General features: G+C 35.5%; 3 protein-coding genes across 4 annotated transcripts; 1 reads left to right on the forward strand and 2 right to left on the reverse strand.

Moving 5' to 3' along the window:
* Positions 1-3,265: 3,265 nt before the first annotated feature.
* LOC108463883 (WPP domain-interacting protein 2-like) lies at positions 3,266-6,680 on the forward strand. Its single transcript, XM_017763869.2, has 3 exons — positions 3,266-3,441; positions 3,733-4,940; positions 5,820-6,680. The coding sequence occupies exons 2-3, from the start codon at positions 3,797-3,799 to the stop codon at positions 6,560-6,562; spliced, it is 1,887 nt and encodes a 628-aa protein (XP_017619358.1). The 5' UTR covers positions 3,266-3,441; positions 3,733-3,796; the 3' UTR covers positions 6,563-6,680.
* A 117-nt stretch (positions 6,681-6,797) lies between these two features.
* Positions 6,798-10,437, reverse strand: LOC108463884 (high mobility group B protein 10). 2 transcript variants are annotated; one of them, XM_053023992.1, is made up of 6 exons: positions 9,976-10,437; positions 8,920-8,998; positions 8,620-8,782; positions 8,433-8,510; positions 7,493-7,848; positions 6,798-7,358 (listed from the first exon to the last, which is right to left on the reverse strand). In XM_053023992.1, the coding sequence occupies exons 1-6, from the start codon at positions 10,131-10,133 to the stop codon at positions 7,305-7,307; spliced, it is 888 nt and encodes a 295-aa protein (XP_052879952.1). In that variant the 5' UTR covers positions 10,134-10,437; the 3' UTR covers positions 6,798-7,304. The 2 variants fall into 2 exon arrangements, with proteins under 2 accessions (XP_052879952.1, XP_017619361.1); XM_017763872.2 differs by having other exon boundaries at positions 6,798-7,106; positions 9,976-10,427.
* A 550-nt stretch (positions 10,438-10,987) lies between these two features.
* LOC108461976 (photosystem I reaction center subunit V, chloroplastic-like) lies at positions 10,988-11,664 on the reverse strand. The gene has a single exon (XM_017761973.2). It carries the CDS (start codon positions 11,594-11,596, stop codon positions 11,120-11,122), a length of 477 nt encoding a protein of 158 aa, XP_017617462.1. The 5' UTR covers positions 11,597-11,664; the 3' UTR covers positions 10,988-11,119.
* Positions 11,665-18,130: the final 6,466 nt, after the last annotated feature.

The following is an 18,130-nucleotide window of genomic DNA, read 5'->3' on the forward strand; positions in this document are numbered from 1 at the left end:
TTCTGAAGAACCAAAGTGGGTAACCGATTGATCAAGTGAACCGCAAATGTAAAAGCATACCCATAATACTTCATCGATAAATGAGCTTGAGCAAGAAGTGTCAGCCCAATTTCAACTATATGACGGTGCCTTTGTTCGACAATCCCATTTTGTTCGGATGTGTGTGGACATGTGACCCGATGAAAGATGCCTTGCTGAGCTAACAAGGAAGTAAACAAACGGTATTCACCACTCAAATCATTCTAGAACTGCTTTATATATTTTCCAAATTGAACTTTCACTAATTTCTAAAATTTCATAAAATAATCAATAGCTTGAGACTTTTTTTGAATAAAAAATAACCATGTAAACCGGATCCAAACATCAAAAAATGAAACATAATACCAACTAGTCCTACAATTAATAAAAACATGTCCCTATAGGTTAGAAACAACCAAATCAAAAGGATGAGAATACACGATGGTGGAATCTACAAATGGCAACTTGTGTGACTTTCCTAGTTGACAAGCAGAACACGCATGATGCAATTTATTTGTATCAACAATAACATTACAAGTTTTTAAAACCAAACTGATAACATTTGATGACGAATGTCCAAGTCAGTGATGCCACAACTCAAACAAATGGTACTTAGTGCCAAATTCTGTATTGTGAAGAGACAGTTTAGCACCACGAACGAATTTCATATTGACTGAAGATGGTATTGGAGAAAATCGATATAAGACCTCATGTATGTGGCCTCGAAGTAAAATTTCCTGAGTTTGTATATCTTTTACAAGACAATAAAACGGGTGAAATTCGAAAAATAAGTTGTTATCCAAAGCAAATTGAGAAACTAAGAACAAGGTTTTCTTAATCTCAGGTACATGTAACACATTTGTTAAATGCAACAATATATAAGAAATAGAAATCATGCTATAACCCAAACGTTCAATATGGGCACGTGTACCATCACCCATAAGTAAAGGAATATTACCTGAATATTTATTAGAATTCTTTAATAACGAAGTGGACCGACAAACATCACTAGTGGCACCCGAGTCAGGATACCAAACAAATTTAGTTGAAGTATATAGCAAATTCATAGGCTGACTAGATGGTTCACTAACAAGCCCAGCTGAAACGAGAAGATTCAGCCTAGTAGAGGTATTATTCGGCCTAGTGGAGGTATTATTCGACAAGCTCACATGCTAGAAAGAAGCAGGCACAGCAGATTGAGGCAATCTCATATGCAATCAAGAACCTGATCCAATAGCTGAGTTGTAGCCCAAAGACGGTGAAGGAGAAAACCTAGCAAACAAATAACCCAACAGAGGAGTAGGCCCAGCACCCGAATGAAAAGAGGGCCCCGTGAAAACCATAGTAGTAGGCTCAATAAATCCAGTAACAGCGGGCCCAATGAAGCCAACATTAATGGGTTTGCATAGTTGTGATGCGCCTGGAAAACTTACTTGATCCGCGTGGGCCGAGTGGGTCGATGAAGGCGCAGGCCCAATAGAAAAGGCATCCTAGCCATAAGATATCTCAGGTGGATAAAACCCATCAAGGTTAGCGGTAGCCATAGAACTCCCATCATACAACCAAGAAAACCCAACAGACAAGTATCCATCAGAAAACCTAGGAGAGGACAACGGCGAGGATTGAACAAGAGGTCTATCAAAAGTCTGATAAAACCTATAAAAACACATTTGAGCAAGATGGCCAAGACGACCACAAATCTAGCATTGTGGAAGGGCACAGGAACTCCGACCACCACTATAATAGAAGCCCAAAGAATAATCTATCGACTGAGACTCATCCACAAGAACGGACGATGGAGCCATCACTGAAGCATTCGACGTAGATGAGCTTTGGACCAGATTCGCTTTAACATGTATTTCCAAAACAAACCTCTATTTTTGATGTCCACACTTTAGTAGAATATCAACAAGCTATTCCATCATCAAAGGTTTAGACGAAAGAGAAGTAATAGTGAGCATTGAGTCAAACTCGACCGAAAGTCTAGCAAGAACAATATTGACTTGCTCTATAGTGGAAACAGTATGTCCAGATGCTTCAAGAAGATCATAGGTACCTTTGATCTTAGCCACGTTCTTTGAATGGGAGATTCCCTTTCTTTAACGATTGTAAATCATACTTCATCCTAGAGAACTTAGCACTGGATATCGCGGCAAATAGATAACAAGCTTTGCTCTAGACTTCACAAGTAGTGGAGGTACCTGTAAAACACGGCAAGGGATCGGTGCTAATCGTAAACAAAGCCAGGAAACAATAAGCTTCTCTTATTGATAATACACAACAAAGTTGGGATTAGAGAGCAAATGCCCTTCGCTATCAAGCACAAATCTGGACAGAATCGGAAGAGTACCAAGAATGTAACCGGTAAGGTTGTACCCATTAATAACAAGTTTGATCTGATTGCCATTGAACATACGTGTCTTCCTTAAGTTTTACGGTCTCATGTCTAGGAAAGGATTGCACGACACGAACAGGTCTTTCACCATCAAGGGAACAAGGCGAGGAGGAGTTGTGAACCAGAGCTGAATTTCTGGGGAACTCATCAGCAGAAGGAGTATCCATCAAGCGCGGAATGGAACCTAAGAGCCAACAACTGATACCATGAAAGAATCATATACTAAACGTAAAAAAAGGAAAATACTAAATTTGTGAATAAACTCTGTGATTACTGCTTGACTAAATGGAATACATGAGAAGTGTATATATACACATATAGGAGAAGTAAATGCTACTAACTAATAAAAAAGTCAGTTGTAACAATCTAACTATCTCTAACAAAAATAAATAAAAAGATAATTTTAGAAATCATATATAAGTATCTAGCACAATTTCTTAATTCTCAATTGGACCAATTACATCAATTTAAAACATCAAGAACTTTTTTTTTAAACAATCTCATTACAAGTTTTGGTCATATTTATTTTTTTTTTACACAATACCTAGAATTACTCATAACCCCTCTCCAACCTATAAATAAGAGGACATACATCATCCTATATTAACAACAATGCTTATGTCAATAAAAAAATATCACCAACTTTTTACCTTATAAATAAAAATTCTAATAAAAAAATCATAATCCAACCTAAATAATAATAATAAACGGTTACAATTTAAATAGATTTTGCATTGCCTTGGAAGAAAAAAAAGAAAGATAATGGAGATTCTCGATATTTTGTACTTACTACACCAATTACATTGCTTCTCGAGAAATTATATTTATATCTATAAAACACTAAATTTAAATGACACTGTTTTTTTACTTAATAAAAAACAAAGTTGAGTAAATTCCTACCCTATATAACCGCAAATCTAACCACTGCTTAGGGTTTCTCATTTCCTTCACCCTTACCTTCTTCATCTTCGATTCTAGGCCTTCACTTCCGTTTCTCACAAACATATATATCTATGACACCATAAAAGGTACGACTTTTAATTGCATAGCTTATTTAATTACATCCTATTTTTTACTTTTTTCTAACTTCTAATTCTTTAATGTGCTTTCATGATATGTGTATTTATAGAAAAGTTAAGCTCATTTTCCTCTTTGAATTCCTTAATTTGTATTTGAAATTGATAATTAATTGATAATCCAATGATGGGTGAGTTTAGATTTTATTTCAATTCATTGACTTTTTTTTTCCAAATTGAGGATGATAGCTGAGTTGATTTTCTTTTTTTCAAAATTTGGTTGATTTGGACATGGTTTTGTAGGAATGGTAGTTATAGTTCCCGATCCTGATCTGAGTAAATCTTGTTCGAAACCCAATTTACGGTTATGGATTTGGGAAGCGAGTGTTCTGCGCTTGAATTGGTTGAGGATAATGAAGCCACTCAAAACACAATACCTCATGTTGGTGATGATAAAATGAAGAATAATCACGGTGATGATTGCAAGAGTAAAGATAATGGATCGTGCACAATTGATAATCTGACTCAGAGGTCGGCCATCGATCAAACTGGCTATTCCGATGCTTTGACAGCTGGTAATCATGTAAAGGGTACTGCCGAGATTGTACTGCCGATGCATTCAACTCCTCTTGTAGCAGGTAAATCCCCTGGTGGGTCATCTCCTCCTACCACCAAAGGGTATGGCTTGAAGAAATGGAGGCGGATCAAGAGAGACTTTGTGAAGGATTCCACCGCCTCAATGGACAGCAGTAAAATATTGAAGCGAGGTTTGACCGGTTCTGCAAATCTGGATCCAAGTAAACCTCAACAGAGGGCATCACCTGAGATCAAGCAGAATAGTGCATCCCCTATTGGACCTGTGAATATGTTGAGCACAAGTGTTGCTCCTGGATCCATGTTTGCTGTTGGAGCTGCTTTTGCTTCTGCCACAGACTCTGAAAATAGTGAGGACCGGAGTAGCAAGTCATCAACAGCAGCCAGTATGCCAAAGGTGAGATATGACCTGCCTGCAGTTTTGGGGTACATGCATGATAAAAACCAGATGAAGAATTTAGGTCGGAACATTGTGGGTAATTCAAGTCATAGAGTTCAACAGGGAAAGGGCCGTGCTGAAAGCAGTAAGAAGGCCAGAGGAGTAAGGGTCAAAATCGAGAAGGAAAATTCTCATTCTAGTGTGGAATCTGACTCAAGAAGCTCCAACTTTATCTTTACACAGCATCCAATTTCTGTGACAAGTAATGGAAAGCAAAGTGGAAACCCCATGAATTATGATGGAGAAAATAGTGATGAAGCTCATGAAGACGACCACCAGATCAGTGAGGAAGTTCAAACTGTTTATAGGAAAGAAAATTCAGGTGATATTGAGGAACTTTCACCTGAAGATTTAGCTGCAGAATTATCTTGGGAGGACAAAGAAGAAAAAAATGGGAATCACCGGCCTTCACCAGATCAAGACCCATTGGTCCAGTCTATTCTTGCTCTCCAATCTGTCCAGGAAGCCCTTGAAAATGGTGAGTGGGTTTTCCTCCTTACAATTTTGATAAACTTTCTCTTGGTTTGTTTATATATTCTTACTACTCATTTGTACTGTATCCTATATTCTGCAAATCTAGCTTTATGATCCTCTTAATTGGTTCATATTTTACTTAGCTTAGTTATTTGAAATTTGAGATATTTCCACTAGTATCCACTTACTGCAGCTGAGATAACAATGTCCTCCTTTGCTTCAGAGTTAGGAGAAATATTGAATTTAGTTGTTAATCATAATTCCTCAGTCAACATAGGGTAAAAAGCTAATGCGAATAGCATAAGGGAGCTTTATATTATTAAGGGAACTTGGAAATTTGCAAAACCAGTCAAAGTGCATGTTCTAGGCTGAACTGGTATCAGGTAGTCTTAGATAAGTCTAGAACAAGCGTCTTAATGGGCAAGTAGGGCAGCAGTCAACATAGGGTAAAAAGCTAATGCGAATAGCATAAGTGAACTTTATATTAAGTTAGTGAGGCATTTATTAATAATTAACAATTGATAGTAATGGTAAGTATCTGGTGAAGTCCGATTGCATCAGGAATAAGGTTGACCTAGAAAAGGAAATTTGGCAAGAAACTGTAGTCAGAGAAGCAGTAAGATTATGTTTAATTCATATTTAGAATCACACCAATGATTTTTGCTGGTTTGTGGTTGATGTTACAATGACATTGCCACATTTATTTTGCTTATCTTCAATGCTTCATGGTTATTTGATGGTTACCATTAATCATGTGGAGTCGTCTTGGACTATAACATAAATGTTCCATTCTTGGTGAAGTAAAATTTTATCGCCTATGAAGTACTGGTCATTTCTTGCTAGCATAATTGCTGACTATGTCCTTTTTTGTTTTCACATGCAGAAGTACAGAAGCTAGTAGAGATAGGCAAGGAACCTGTACGTGATGGTTCAGTTAACATTAACAATGTTCATGTGGATTCTACTTTTGCTGATGAGGAAATCCACGAAACTAGCTCCTCTGACCAATTAGCTTCTGAAAAGATCACAAAAAGTGCTTCAGGTTCCTTGGAAACTCAGGTATTCACCTTAACACACAAAGTAAAATATTTAGAGAGCAAACTGGAGGAAGCAAGGTCCGTACTTCAGGTGAAGGAATCAAAGATTTCTGAACTGAAAACTAGTGTGAAGAGTAGCGGGTCATGGAAGGAAGAATCAAGAAGCATTGCAGAGTCGCAACAAGATGAATATAGAAAAATGGAACTTGACCTTGAGGGCCTGTTTCAAAAGAAAATGGAGGCTGAAATTGAATTTCTAGTTCTAACCTGGGAAATAGAGAAGTTGAAAGTTTCAGTAGGCAATCAAATCACAGTAGTTGAAGAGCAAACAGCATTGGTTGTGGAGCAAGAACAGATGTTGAATAAGCTTGGAGAGGTAGAAAGCAAGGCTGTAATGCTAAAGAAACAAGCGGAGGAGTTGGAAAAATATCATGGAAACATCTTAGATGTGGAAGAGGTTTTGCAGATGCGTGGAAGAGTATGCAAGGTTATGTCATGTTTTTTTACACAACTAGTATTACTGGTTTTAGTGTTCTTATTCCTTATTTTGCAGTTTTCAATCCATTCAGGGGTGGTTGTCCCCACCTGAGTTAAGGAAAATAGGCCCTTTCTTTTTGTGAGTGTATGTGTGTATTCTACTGTCTAGGCAATGATCCAAAATGTAAGATTTCATTGGTTAAATACCACGACTTGATTAAAAGTGGAAATCTTTTTCATTTTTTATTTGAGCTTCTTTTCTCGACATCACTATGATCTTATATCACATGCCTTCCAGATTGTGTATTTTTTAACATCACTATATTCTTATATCATAAAGCACTATGTACTGTTCTAAGCTTCTAGCATTCTGATAGATTAATATAACCACATTTTACAAAGATCTTCCATCTGATCACCCAAAGTCTGAGCAAAGGGGCAGGGTTCAGATAATCTGTTCATACAGAAAGTTTTCAAGGGAAAAGTTGAGCAACAACAACAAACAAACAAACATCGAGGGAGGGTTGACAACCCCATCATTTAGTTCCTAACGACCAACTCATCAGATGCTATTGAGGTGTCGAATCATGGGAAGATCGATATTCCAACATTTCAGTTCCGTATCTCTCATCCTTCATCCCTTTCTCCTGATAAACCTACATCACAATCAAGAAATGTCGTTTTAAGAGAGCTCCAATGGTCAAATGAAACAATGCAGGATTCAAACTGCACACACACACACACACACACACACACACACACATCATTCATCCCTTTCTCCTGATAAACCTACATCACAATCAAGAAATGTCGTTTTAAGAGAGCTCCAATGGTCAAATGAAACAATGCAGGATTCAAACTGCACACACACACACACACACATCCTTCATCCCTTTCTCCTGATAAACCTACATCACAATCAAGAAATGTCGTTTTAAGAGAGCTCCAATGGTCAAATGAAACAATGCAGGATTCAAACTGCACACACACACACACACACATACATACAAACGCAGACAAAGGAATGCTAGTCTACTCCCACCTGTTTCTCGGCCTCTGTCAGATTGCTCCACAAGTTCCCAATTTTCTTGCTGATGACTTTCTCTTCCCCATAGTACATAGGTTTGAGTTGAGCATAATGCTCAGCATAGAAATGATTATAACCACTCCTGTTTGATTTTGGCCTGGAGGGGTCCTGTGCTAACCGGGATCTCTTTCGGCGTCGAGGAGGTACATCTGAAGTATTTGAACTTTGAGACAGTTGATGCATTTGGGGGATATGATATAGAACACCTTTAAATTGATCAGACCCCAACCTAACTGTAACCAGATAGCCATTATCAAATTTTCCATCAATGATCCCTGTCACAGAACTGCCAATCTGCAACTGCTGAGTTCCTGCTTGTATGAGAATGGTAAGAACCCTCATTTACTAAGACAGCTAAATTCACACACTTGCAAACAGGTATACAAAATAGACATAAAGGATATGAAAATTTTGGTATAAATCACAACTACAACTACCCCATGAAATCCCTACTTTATCTCAAGTTTTTCTTCTTAACTGCAAACAAAGCATTCATAGTTACACAGACATTCTAGAAGCTCAATCACTCAGCAATTTACATTGAAAAAATTTGTTAAATCACTAATGCTGAGAAATTCAATTGCAAGATCCATAACTATTTAAGGGAAAAGCCACTGTAATGCATGATTTTCATTTAATATGTATCATAACTTTCTCTTCACTAAAAATTGCAACTATAATGGCTACCAAATATGATTGGATTGTCAAAAACAAGGCTACACAACTCTAATAAGTCTAGAAATATCAAGTAATGAATGTAGACTAGAGATACCGATATCATTCCAGTGAAAATTGAATGAAATAACTTTTTCATTTGAAGGCAAACAAGTCTAAGGAAACAAGTATACCCGCCATGGTAATCGGAGCCCTCATATAAATAGGTAGTTAAACATACCAACAGCTGTTAATTGGTTTGTAGAGGCATCTTCCATTGCGTTTGCAGATCCAGTCACAAGGCTCTCACTGGCAGTGCCTGCCAGAATAGAGTTTAAAAATATATATAAATTACAAGCTATAAATATTTCTTCAGAAGCCAAGGATGTTTTCATCAGAGAAAAAAAAGGAGTACAGTTTTCAAATACCTGGGGTTGAGACTGAAGAGAGTTGTTTACGGAAGTAATAGACTTGCTCAAAGTGATAAAGCAATGATAAATAATACTTCCTTAAAACAAAAGACGCACTCGTAATGGTTGTAGGAAATCTAAAGCCCACAATCACTTCCTTCCATTTGCGATCTTTTATTACCTGTAAACCATTTGAAGGAAAACTTAAATAGGAAAGGAAAATAAACTTCCTTTCAGAGGGGGTGTAATAAATGGACTAACATGTTGGACCAACTCAACGTGTCGATAACCTGAGAACTTTTAAAAAACCTTTAATACCTTTTCGAGACCTCCACGTGATGTGACTTCCACGAAGAGTTGATGCAGATCCAGAGCCTTTCCTCCAACAACCGGAACCCTATCCAACCAAAACACCAGAAGATAATATAACCTAAGTAGTATTTTCCTTTCCCTATCTGTTTTTATTATTTCCCAACCCCCAGTTTCTCTTTAACAAGTCAAGTGGTACATACTTTAAAAGAGTTAACGAAAAAGAAAAAGGAACCCCAGCCTCTTGTTTGTTCATGCATGAATATTTCTACATCATATCTCAAGTAAATCAAGGTATGAAGTTCGCGGATTACTAAAGGTTAAAACTTCATATCAAAGAAGAGAATAGGTATATTAAGGAATAAGTAACAAGAAAGCAGCAGCATTCACTATAGCCATATAATTGATGCCATAAAAGTGTTAGGATCTATGCATAGTAGAACTAAACACAACTGAATCTAATCTTAGAGTAAATGTGATTGTTAAAATAAAGAAAGAACAAGCAGGACTTGCTGAGCTCCTCCCTCAAAGAGCAAAGTTTTACTTGTTCAGTTGTTTCATTTTTCAATAAAGAAAATGCCAGAAGAAAATGTTGCGATTTGCAGCTATATACAAGCAAAAGACTCGGTGAGTGCTATGTTCGTCAAAGCCTTTACATATACAAAAATAGTCAGTCAAAACCCGCATGCAATCTAAGAAAAAGGGAACTGGGGAAAATTACAACAATGGAACTTCAAATTAAACTGTTAAAGTGGAAAACATTTTCTTTAAGCACACAGAATGCTCGTGTTGCAGACAGATGCTGCAGTAATAAATGCAAATAATAGGAACACCGGTTCATCCTCTAACAATTTCCAGAACCCCTAAAGCCAAAGTAGAGGAACTAAAAAATTGCAAAGAAAAACGAAAAAGAGAGAGAGTTGAAACATAAAGTACAAGGATCTGCTAAATCCTACTCTTGCAAAATAAGCAGTTAGAAAGCAAGAAAAAGAAGACACGGGAAAGGAAATCTGGTTGGGAATTGCTAGGAATTGTTATAAAAAATAAAAAGAAAGAGAGAGATACTTGAACTTGAAGCCGAGAGATATGTGAAAAGCTTTGAGCTTTTCCCAGAAAAGGTCAGGACTTTGAAGAACATCCTCATAGGTAGCAGTAGGAGAGGGATAGCGAGACATGCTGGCGTGCCCATTTCTCCTCTCACTCTGCTCTTGATGCTCAGACATTTTTAGACTCTAAACTCTAAAACAAAGGTAAATCAGTTTGGGGTGATTTTCGATTTTTTTTTTTTTTTTTTTTTTCTTTTGGCTATTCAAATGGTATGCTTGCTTGCTTGTTACCCTATTAATATATTGATTAATTAAATTAACGCTAAGAACAAAGTAAAGTTGGTATAGAATATTATTATAAGCCAAAGCAAGTCTTTATAAATAAAGAAGAAGGATTGGTATTTTGTTCATACAGGAGAGAGGAAAAATAAATGAAAATCTGAAAAACCCTAACCCTTATATGAGAATATACTGCCATAAAATATTTAATTTGGAAGTGGTAGCCTGTAAAAAAAAATATAGATTTGATATATCAGTGAATAAATAATTATTTAACATTAAATACAGAATATAATTATATTATTTGATAAAGAATAATATTATCTTAAATAAAATAAAATAAAATAAATAATTGAATTTATTTTTACATTTTATTAAAAATAATTAAATTTAGTAGTTGTCGTTATCAAATGTGTTTAATAAGATTAAAAATATTAATTTTAGTTAATTAAATTTTTTAACGGTTTATTAAACATGATCTTCCTTCCCGCAATAGAAGTTACAATTTATTTTAAAATAAGAATTTAGATGAAAATTTTTATGTGGGATTTGAGTTAAAGTAAATTTATATATGAAATACGTAAAATAAGAAAATTAAAGCCTCAAACTGCCAAAAATGTAGGGAAGTTTTTTTATTTAGAAAGAAAATAAATCCAAAGAAATCGTGGTGGTTCAACGCATATGGTTGATTATTGTGTTATAATTTATTTGGTAAATAATCTTCTACTTCAATAAACTGCTAAATTGGGATATTTAGTTATATAGATGAAATTATCAACCGAGAAAACTAACATACACTCCAAAGTAGCCCAGAAACTTAACTATACAAATTACAAAGGGATAATCTTGTACAACATAAACACATAAACTAAGGACAAGATTGTTCAACTAAAGAACTTGGGATCATAGCCATTGCTGGAGGTGGCCAAGATATAGTAAGCAACAATATGACCCAGGGATCCCCAAGCCAGAACATCCACCAGGTTGAATCCCACCGGATCGTTGGATTTCAGGAGGCTAACATACTCCTTGGCTCGAGTGTCACCCGCTTCGAAATGGGTCAACCCGTTTTGCTCAGGCACTTGCTTCGCCACGTTCTCTCTTTGGAAGTTGAAGAACACGAACCGACCCAAGAAAAGGGAGAGGCCTGTGCTTAGGCTTATCACCACTGGGGCGCTTAGCTCCGCCTTCACACCACCAACCTTTCTACCACAAGACAAGGGGGCGAGCTTGGAAGAGGGGGCCTTGCGTAGGGGCCTGAGGCCTTGGAACGATGGAGTGGCGATGTTGTGGCGGCTGCCATGTTTGTTTTGGAGGGTGGTGGTGAAGATGGGGGTTAACAAAGCTGAGGCTGATGCCATGGCTGCCTGAGTGTGTGGTTGATTAATTGAGATTCAGAGAAAATGGGAAAATTAAGATAAAATTCTGGAGGGGATAAAAATATGAGAGATTGGAGGAAGATTTTTTAGGTCCACTTGGCATTGGTTCATTGGGTTATTTTGGATCATACATTCTTTTATCTAATCTAAATCTAAATCTATATCAAAGCCCATTTTTAGGCCAATTTTCCTATTCAAAATAAGTAAATTATTAATAAATTTTAAAAATTTTATAAAATTCAATTCAATTCGCTTATATCAACTAGTTTTATATCTCTTACCATATCAATAATTTGATTGATTCTCGATTCAACTAATTGAATTATCTGATCCAATTCAATTTATTTTTGCAACTTTCGAGATGTACAGATCCAACCTAGTTATGCGGTCGTTTGGGCGTACGCAACGTATCCGATCGCCACCCCAAAAGCTCAAGGACCTGTACTAGATTAACTTACAGGGGAGACTCTAGGAAGATTGGCCAACATTTTACAAGAAATATATCGAGATGTGGGAGTGTAAGTATGATTTCTTGCCAACGCGTAAACCATTTCTCACACTGAAGTTGACAACATCTATAAATTATATGGATTGGTTTAGGCATAATTGCAAGTCGTATCTACTGTCGGCTTCAAAAAGGAGTAGAAAATGTCGTTGTAGAAGGTCAAGACAAAGGCCCAACAATCCTAGGTCGGGAGATGAAGATGCGGCGAGATTGACATTTGCCCCATCTACATCAAAAGACTCGATTGTCGTGTAACCTCCCGATCAATGTGGTTCATTTATATTTTCTTTTAACCTAGTTTTTTTGTTACAACCATCACAACACGCACACTCGTTCCTGGCATCATCAGCTTCTATTTCGATTTATTTTACACAACCACCACATTACGCACAGTCTTTCCTTACATCAACACATTCAGCACCAGTTTATTTTATGCATGCATAATAGCACGCCCATCATTCTCTGCATCAACACCTTCTTCATGGATATATTATGCACGATCGTCACCGGCTATGCCTTATTACATGTCTATCCCACCAACAACATCGAAGCATTCGATATCACCTTTAATTTCCACCTTCTATCTGTAACCATATAGTGGCTTGTCAATAGTGTCGCAAACACCCCTAGCATCGTCGTTCTATCGAGGTGGGTCATCCTTGCAACCGTCAACTCAACTCGAGGGGATCCACAATTGTGGCTAAGACATGATTGAAGGAGACGAAGTTAGCAATCAAAAACGATGTACACGTCAAGGTGAAGCCGAAGTCGATGAGCAGCAGCCAAATCAAATAGTTCGACGGAACCCTAGGTGTGCATGACGCCCACTCGATTGTGGCAGACAGTCGAGACGCCCATGATTACATTATTCGTAACTTTGTAATTTTTTATATACTTTGTTTTACATCCAATATGTACACTTATTTATAATATACGAAACACATTTATTAAATTAGTTTGATTTGTATGCAATCAAGTTGTAAATTTAAAATTTACAATTCGAATAACTCGAATAATTGAATAATTAAAAACAAATTTTATGTGTAAAAATTATAAAATTTCAAAAATTTCTAAAAATATATAAAGAAAATTTAAAAATTAAAATCTTTGTAGAATAATAATTTTAAAGACCAAAGTTAATTAGCAATTCAAGTTTATCATACTTCAGTATTTTTTTATTTTGCTTTGAAAAAGTTTTCAAATATATATGGTTTCAAATTTATGTGTTCTAATATGGAGTTGGTTATACTGGCATAAGATTATAATTTGACATGTTTAATCTTTAAATTTAACTCAACCAATTTTACTCAATTCGACTCGACTCGAATTTCATTTCACTCAACTCAATTCGGAAAAAATTTAAGTCGAGTTAGGATGATAAAATATGACTCGTCAACTTGATTAACTCAAATTTTTTCACTAGATTTAATTGAATGCTCAACCTTACTTTACAGCAAAAATTAATGAATAAACGAATAAGTTAGTGTTTTAATTAGCTCTTCCACACATGTGATTTTTACATTTTCCTCCATCAACTTTATCCCGAGAATCTGGAGGTTCGAAGGCTCAAAAGAAATAAAGTTTTGTGGTTGAATGGCCAGAGAGAAAACACTCTTTGCAGGGGGTGCTTTCATCTGACATGGCAGTGAAAATGCTTCCTACAGGACGCGTTTTCAAGTTACACATCTGACATGTCAAAGAAAAACATCCCTTGCAGGAAGCATTTTCACTGCCATGTCAAACGAAAACGCCCTTGTAGGGAGCATTTTCCCTCTGGCCATTTCAACCACCCCAGCTTGATTGCTTTCTGAGCCTGCAGTCTGAGATTCCTGAGATAATTTTTTTCCCTTTATATCCCACCACATCCCCTATATAAATGCCCATTCTTCATCCCTCTACTCACCACATCTCAATCTCTGCTAAACTATTTTTCTCTTCTTCTTACTTGTTGAAATTTTCGGGTTTAAAGATTTATTTCTCTCTTGCTTTGAGGGAGATGCAGTCATAGTTTTAAGTTGTGTTTGGGTTCACGGTGGTGTCACAGAGTTCAGTAACCTACAAATTTTACCTACTGTGTGGGTTTGGCGCCATCACCTAAGAAACCAGGATCACTTTGCAACTCGAGGTTCAAGTTGACAATGATTATACCGTATCAGGTTAAAGTGTAATTAAAACTTCAAATTTACAAAGGTTATGTTGTCAAAGGATTACACATAAATAGGGTCGTAATTGATGGTGCTAATGCAGGCCCGACAACGAGTCTTCTCGTTAGAAGAGCATGTTTCATAAAATTCAAACATAGGTGCAATGACGGAAAATGCAAGGGGTCTTCCAGTATAATCGAGTTATTTGTGTTGTCCATCTCCATCGAAGGCGATGACCTTGTTAGTATAACATGTTACACCCTAATGCTGTCATAGGTTATAATAACGAGGTCATCACCTTTGGTGGTGGTGGATAAGACGTATTACTTGATTGTACTAAAACGCCGCTGCATTTTTCTTCCTCGTATTTATGTTTGAGTTTTTTAAAGCATCCTCTTCTGATGAGAAACTCTTTGACGTGCCCGCATAACCACCGTCAATTACTACCTATTTATGCTACATCTCTTGACAACATAACCTTTGTAAACTTGAAGTCTTAGTTACACTTCAACCCCAAACTATATAATCACTGTCAACTGGGACCTTGAATTGTAACGCGATCCAGCTTCCTGGGTGATCGCTCTATACTCACATGAAAGATGAAATTTATAGGCCATCCTGCTCCACGACATCACTGTAAATTCAAACATTCCTTAAAACTGTAACCATGTCTGTCTATCTCAAACACGGATAAAAATCAAACTACAAACTTTTAATTTCCAATTGCAAGAAAATAATAATAATAATTTTTACCTAAGTAAAAACGCGTCAGTGAAAACACTCCATGTATAACGTGTTTTTCTTTCTCTCTCCAAAAATAACGTAGATCAATAAAGTTTTAGAGTTTTAACCTAATTTCTCAATTATTTTTTAGTATATTTATAAAATTATCCATCAATTTAACAATAAAAATATTAATAAATTAATATTTAAAATATTTAATAACATAAAAATATATAATTTATAAATTTTGAACCACTTCTTATAAAATATTTATCATTTCAAAATTAAAATTATTCTATATTTAAATAATTAATTGATGCAATTTTTAAATAAAATTATGATATATAATAATGGCACAATCAAATATAATAATTAAATTGATATTTATGATATATAAATTTCATTCATGATTCATTATGCAACTAAAATAATTAACTATGAATAATAATGTGTAAAAATATAGATATTTTCGTAATAAAGATAGGTAAATTTCATACAAATATCAATAAGTTAATTACAAATATGGGTTTTGAAAAATTATTAAAAGTTCTAAAAATATATAAAAATTCTTAAAATTCATTATTTATTTTTGAAACTATAAATATATATATTAAATTATAGTTGTGTAAAAATTAAAAATCATAAAAATTATATAAATAAACAAAAATGCGTATTAATACATTAAAATTTATACAATGAACCGTTGTATCTCTTCTTCTTTCTCCCACAACTGAATTTAGAGGTGCTGAAGAATAATAGTCGTTAATGAGTTGATTTTTATGTGTGAAAAATAAAATAAAATAAAAAATAAAGAACACACAAATTTTACGTGGAAATCATTTCGGGAAAAAACTACGGCCAGAGGAGAAGAAAATTCACTATGTCGAAAAATTGAATTCAATACAAGAGGAATAGACTATGTCTATTTATAAGCTTGTAAAGCCATATTCTAATAGGATTGAAGCACCTTATCCTAATCAATATAAAATAGATGGATTTTAATAAGGTTTAAAAACCTTATTCTAAAATAAAATAAAAGAAGTCTAGTTCTATATGGATTTTACTTTTATTTTATTTTCCATTGTATTTTATTAAATAAGAATTCGGGTCACTTAATTCTAACAATCTCCACCTTGACACAAATTCTCAATGAACAAGTTCTTCATCGCGAACTTTTAATTAACAAGTTCTCCACCTCTTCCATAAAATCCCTTAAGGGTTTAACTTCAATAATGAACACCAACCAAGTCTAAGCAATGCTCAAACTTGGTTATAGGAAGTGACTTAGTCATCATATCTGCAGGATTTTCATGAGTACTAATTTTGCTCACAACAATATCACCACGAGCAATAATATCACAAACAAAATGATACCGAACATCAATATGTTTTGTTCTCTCATGAAACATTTGATCTTTTGTAAGAAAGATGGCACTTTGACTGTCACAAAATACTGTACTGATTTGAAGGTCTTCATTGAGTTCACTAAATAGTCCCTTCAACCAAATAGCTTCTTTACAAGCCTCGAGAATCGCCATGTACTCGACGATTGGTAGACAAAGCGATCGTAGTTTGCAAAGTGGCTTTCCAACTAATTACACAACCTCCGATTGTAAAGACGTAACCTGTGAGAGATCTTTTTCTATCAAGGTCTCCAGCAAAATCAACATCAACATACCCTATGACTCTATCTTTAGTTCTTCCAAATTGTAAGCAAACATCAGTAATGCCTCGTAAGTATCTTAAAATCCACTGAACTGCTTTCCAATGTTCTTTACCGGGATTTGCCATGTATCTGCTAACTGCACTGACTGCATATGATAAATCTAAATGTGAACAAACCATAACATACATGAGAGATCCCACTGCACTAGAGTATAGAACATGTGACATGTACTCAATCTCATCATCTGATTGTGGAGACAAAGCCGATGAAAGTCTGAAATGGGCTGTTAAAGGAGTACTAACAGGCTTAGTACTCTGTATATTGAACCTGCAAAGAACTTTCTCAATGTACCCCTTCTTACTTAGGTACAATTTACTTGTTTTTCTATCTCTGAGAATCTCCAAACCAAGTATCTTCTTTGCTGGTCCTAAATCTTTCATCTCAAATTCTTCACTTAGTTGGGCTTTGACCTTTCTTATCTCTTCGTTATCTTTTGCTGCTATCAACATGTCATCAACATAAAGAAGTAGATACACAAAGGAACCATCACTGTTTTTCTTAAAGTAAACACAACTGTCTAAACTACTTCTTTTGAAATCATGAGAAGTCATAAAAGAATCAAACCTCTTGTACCATTGTCTTGGTGACTGTTTCAAATCGTAAAGGGACTTTCTCAGCAAGCAAACATAGTCCTCTTTTTCTGAGACTATAAAACCCTCTGGTTGTTGCATGTAAATATCCTTCTCAAGTTCTCCATGCAGAAATGCAATTTTTACATCTAATTGCTCAAGCTCCAAATCATGCATGTCCACAATACCAAGCAAAGCTCGAATCGAACTATGCTTAACAACTGGAGAGAACACATCTGTGAAGTCTACTCCTGGAATTTGACTGTAACCCTTTGCAACAAGCCTTGCTTTATATCTGGGTTCTTCAACTCCTAGAGTCCCTTCTTTTTTCTTAAACACCCATTTACAACGAACAACCTTTTTATCTGTAGAAAGTTTCACAAGGTCCCATGTTCTATTTTTGTGGAGTGATTCTATCTCTTCTTGCATAGCAAACACCCACTTTTCTGAGTCTTACAGCTAACCGTCTCAGAATAATTAGATGGCTCTTGATTCGCATCTATATCTTCAGCCACATTTAAAGCATAAGCAACTAGATCAGCCTCGGCATACTTCTTTGGAGGTTTAATTTCTCTTCTAGTTCTATTTTTGGCGATAGAATATTGTGGTGAAGAAGCAACTCTATTCTCAATTTTTGTTCTGGCTTGAGGAGTTGACTCTGTATTAATCTGATGCTCCATCTGCTTTTGATTTTCTTTATTGAAAGAGTCTTTAAGAGATAAGTTAGGTAGCATAGCAGTTTCATCAAAAATAACATCTCTGCTAATCACAACTTTTCTATTTTCAGGACACCATAACTTATACCCTTTTACACCAGCTTTATAACCAAGAAAAACGCATTTAATGGAT

The sequence above is a fragment of the Gossypium arboreum genome, chromosome 13 (assembly GCF_025698485.1).
Source record: "Gossypium arboreum isolate Shixiya-1 chromosome 13, ASM2569848v2, whole genome shotgun sequence".
In the NCBI taxonomy this organism is placed as follows: domain Eukaryota; kingdom Viridiplantae; phylum Streptophyta; class Magnoliopsida; order Malvales; family Malvaceae; genus Gossypium; species Gossypium arboreum.

Bases quoted from the DNA above. Each gene is read 5' to 3' on its own strand.
- LOC108463883 (XM_017763869.2), top strand. From the start codon at position 3,797: ATGGATTTGGGAAGCGAGTGTTCTGCGCTTGAATTGGTTGAGGATAAT. The intron at 4,941-5,819 runs GTGAGTGGGTTT...TTTCACATGCAG, and splicing joins CCAGGAAGCCCTTGAAAATG to AAGTACAGAAGCTAGTAGAG.
- LOC108463884 (XM_017763872.2), bottom strand. From the start codon at position 10,133: ATGTCTGAGCATCAAGAGCAGAGTGAGAGGAGAAATGGGCACGCCAGC. The intron at 7,849-8,432 runs GTATGTTTAACT...TCATACAAGCAG, and splicing joins AAACCAATTAACAGCTGTTG to GAACTCAGCAGTTGCAGATT. The intron at 7,107-7,492 runs GTGGGAGTAGAC...ATTGTGATGTAG, and splicing joins TGACAGAGGCCGAGAAACAG to GTTTATCAGGAGAAAGGGAT.
- LOC108461976 (XM_017761973.2), bottom strand. From the start codon at position 11,596: ATGGCATCAGCCTCAGCTTTGTTAACCCCCATCTTCACCACCACCCTC.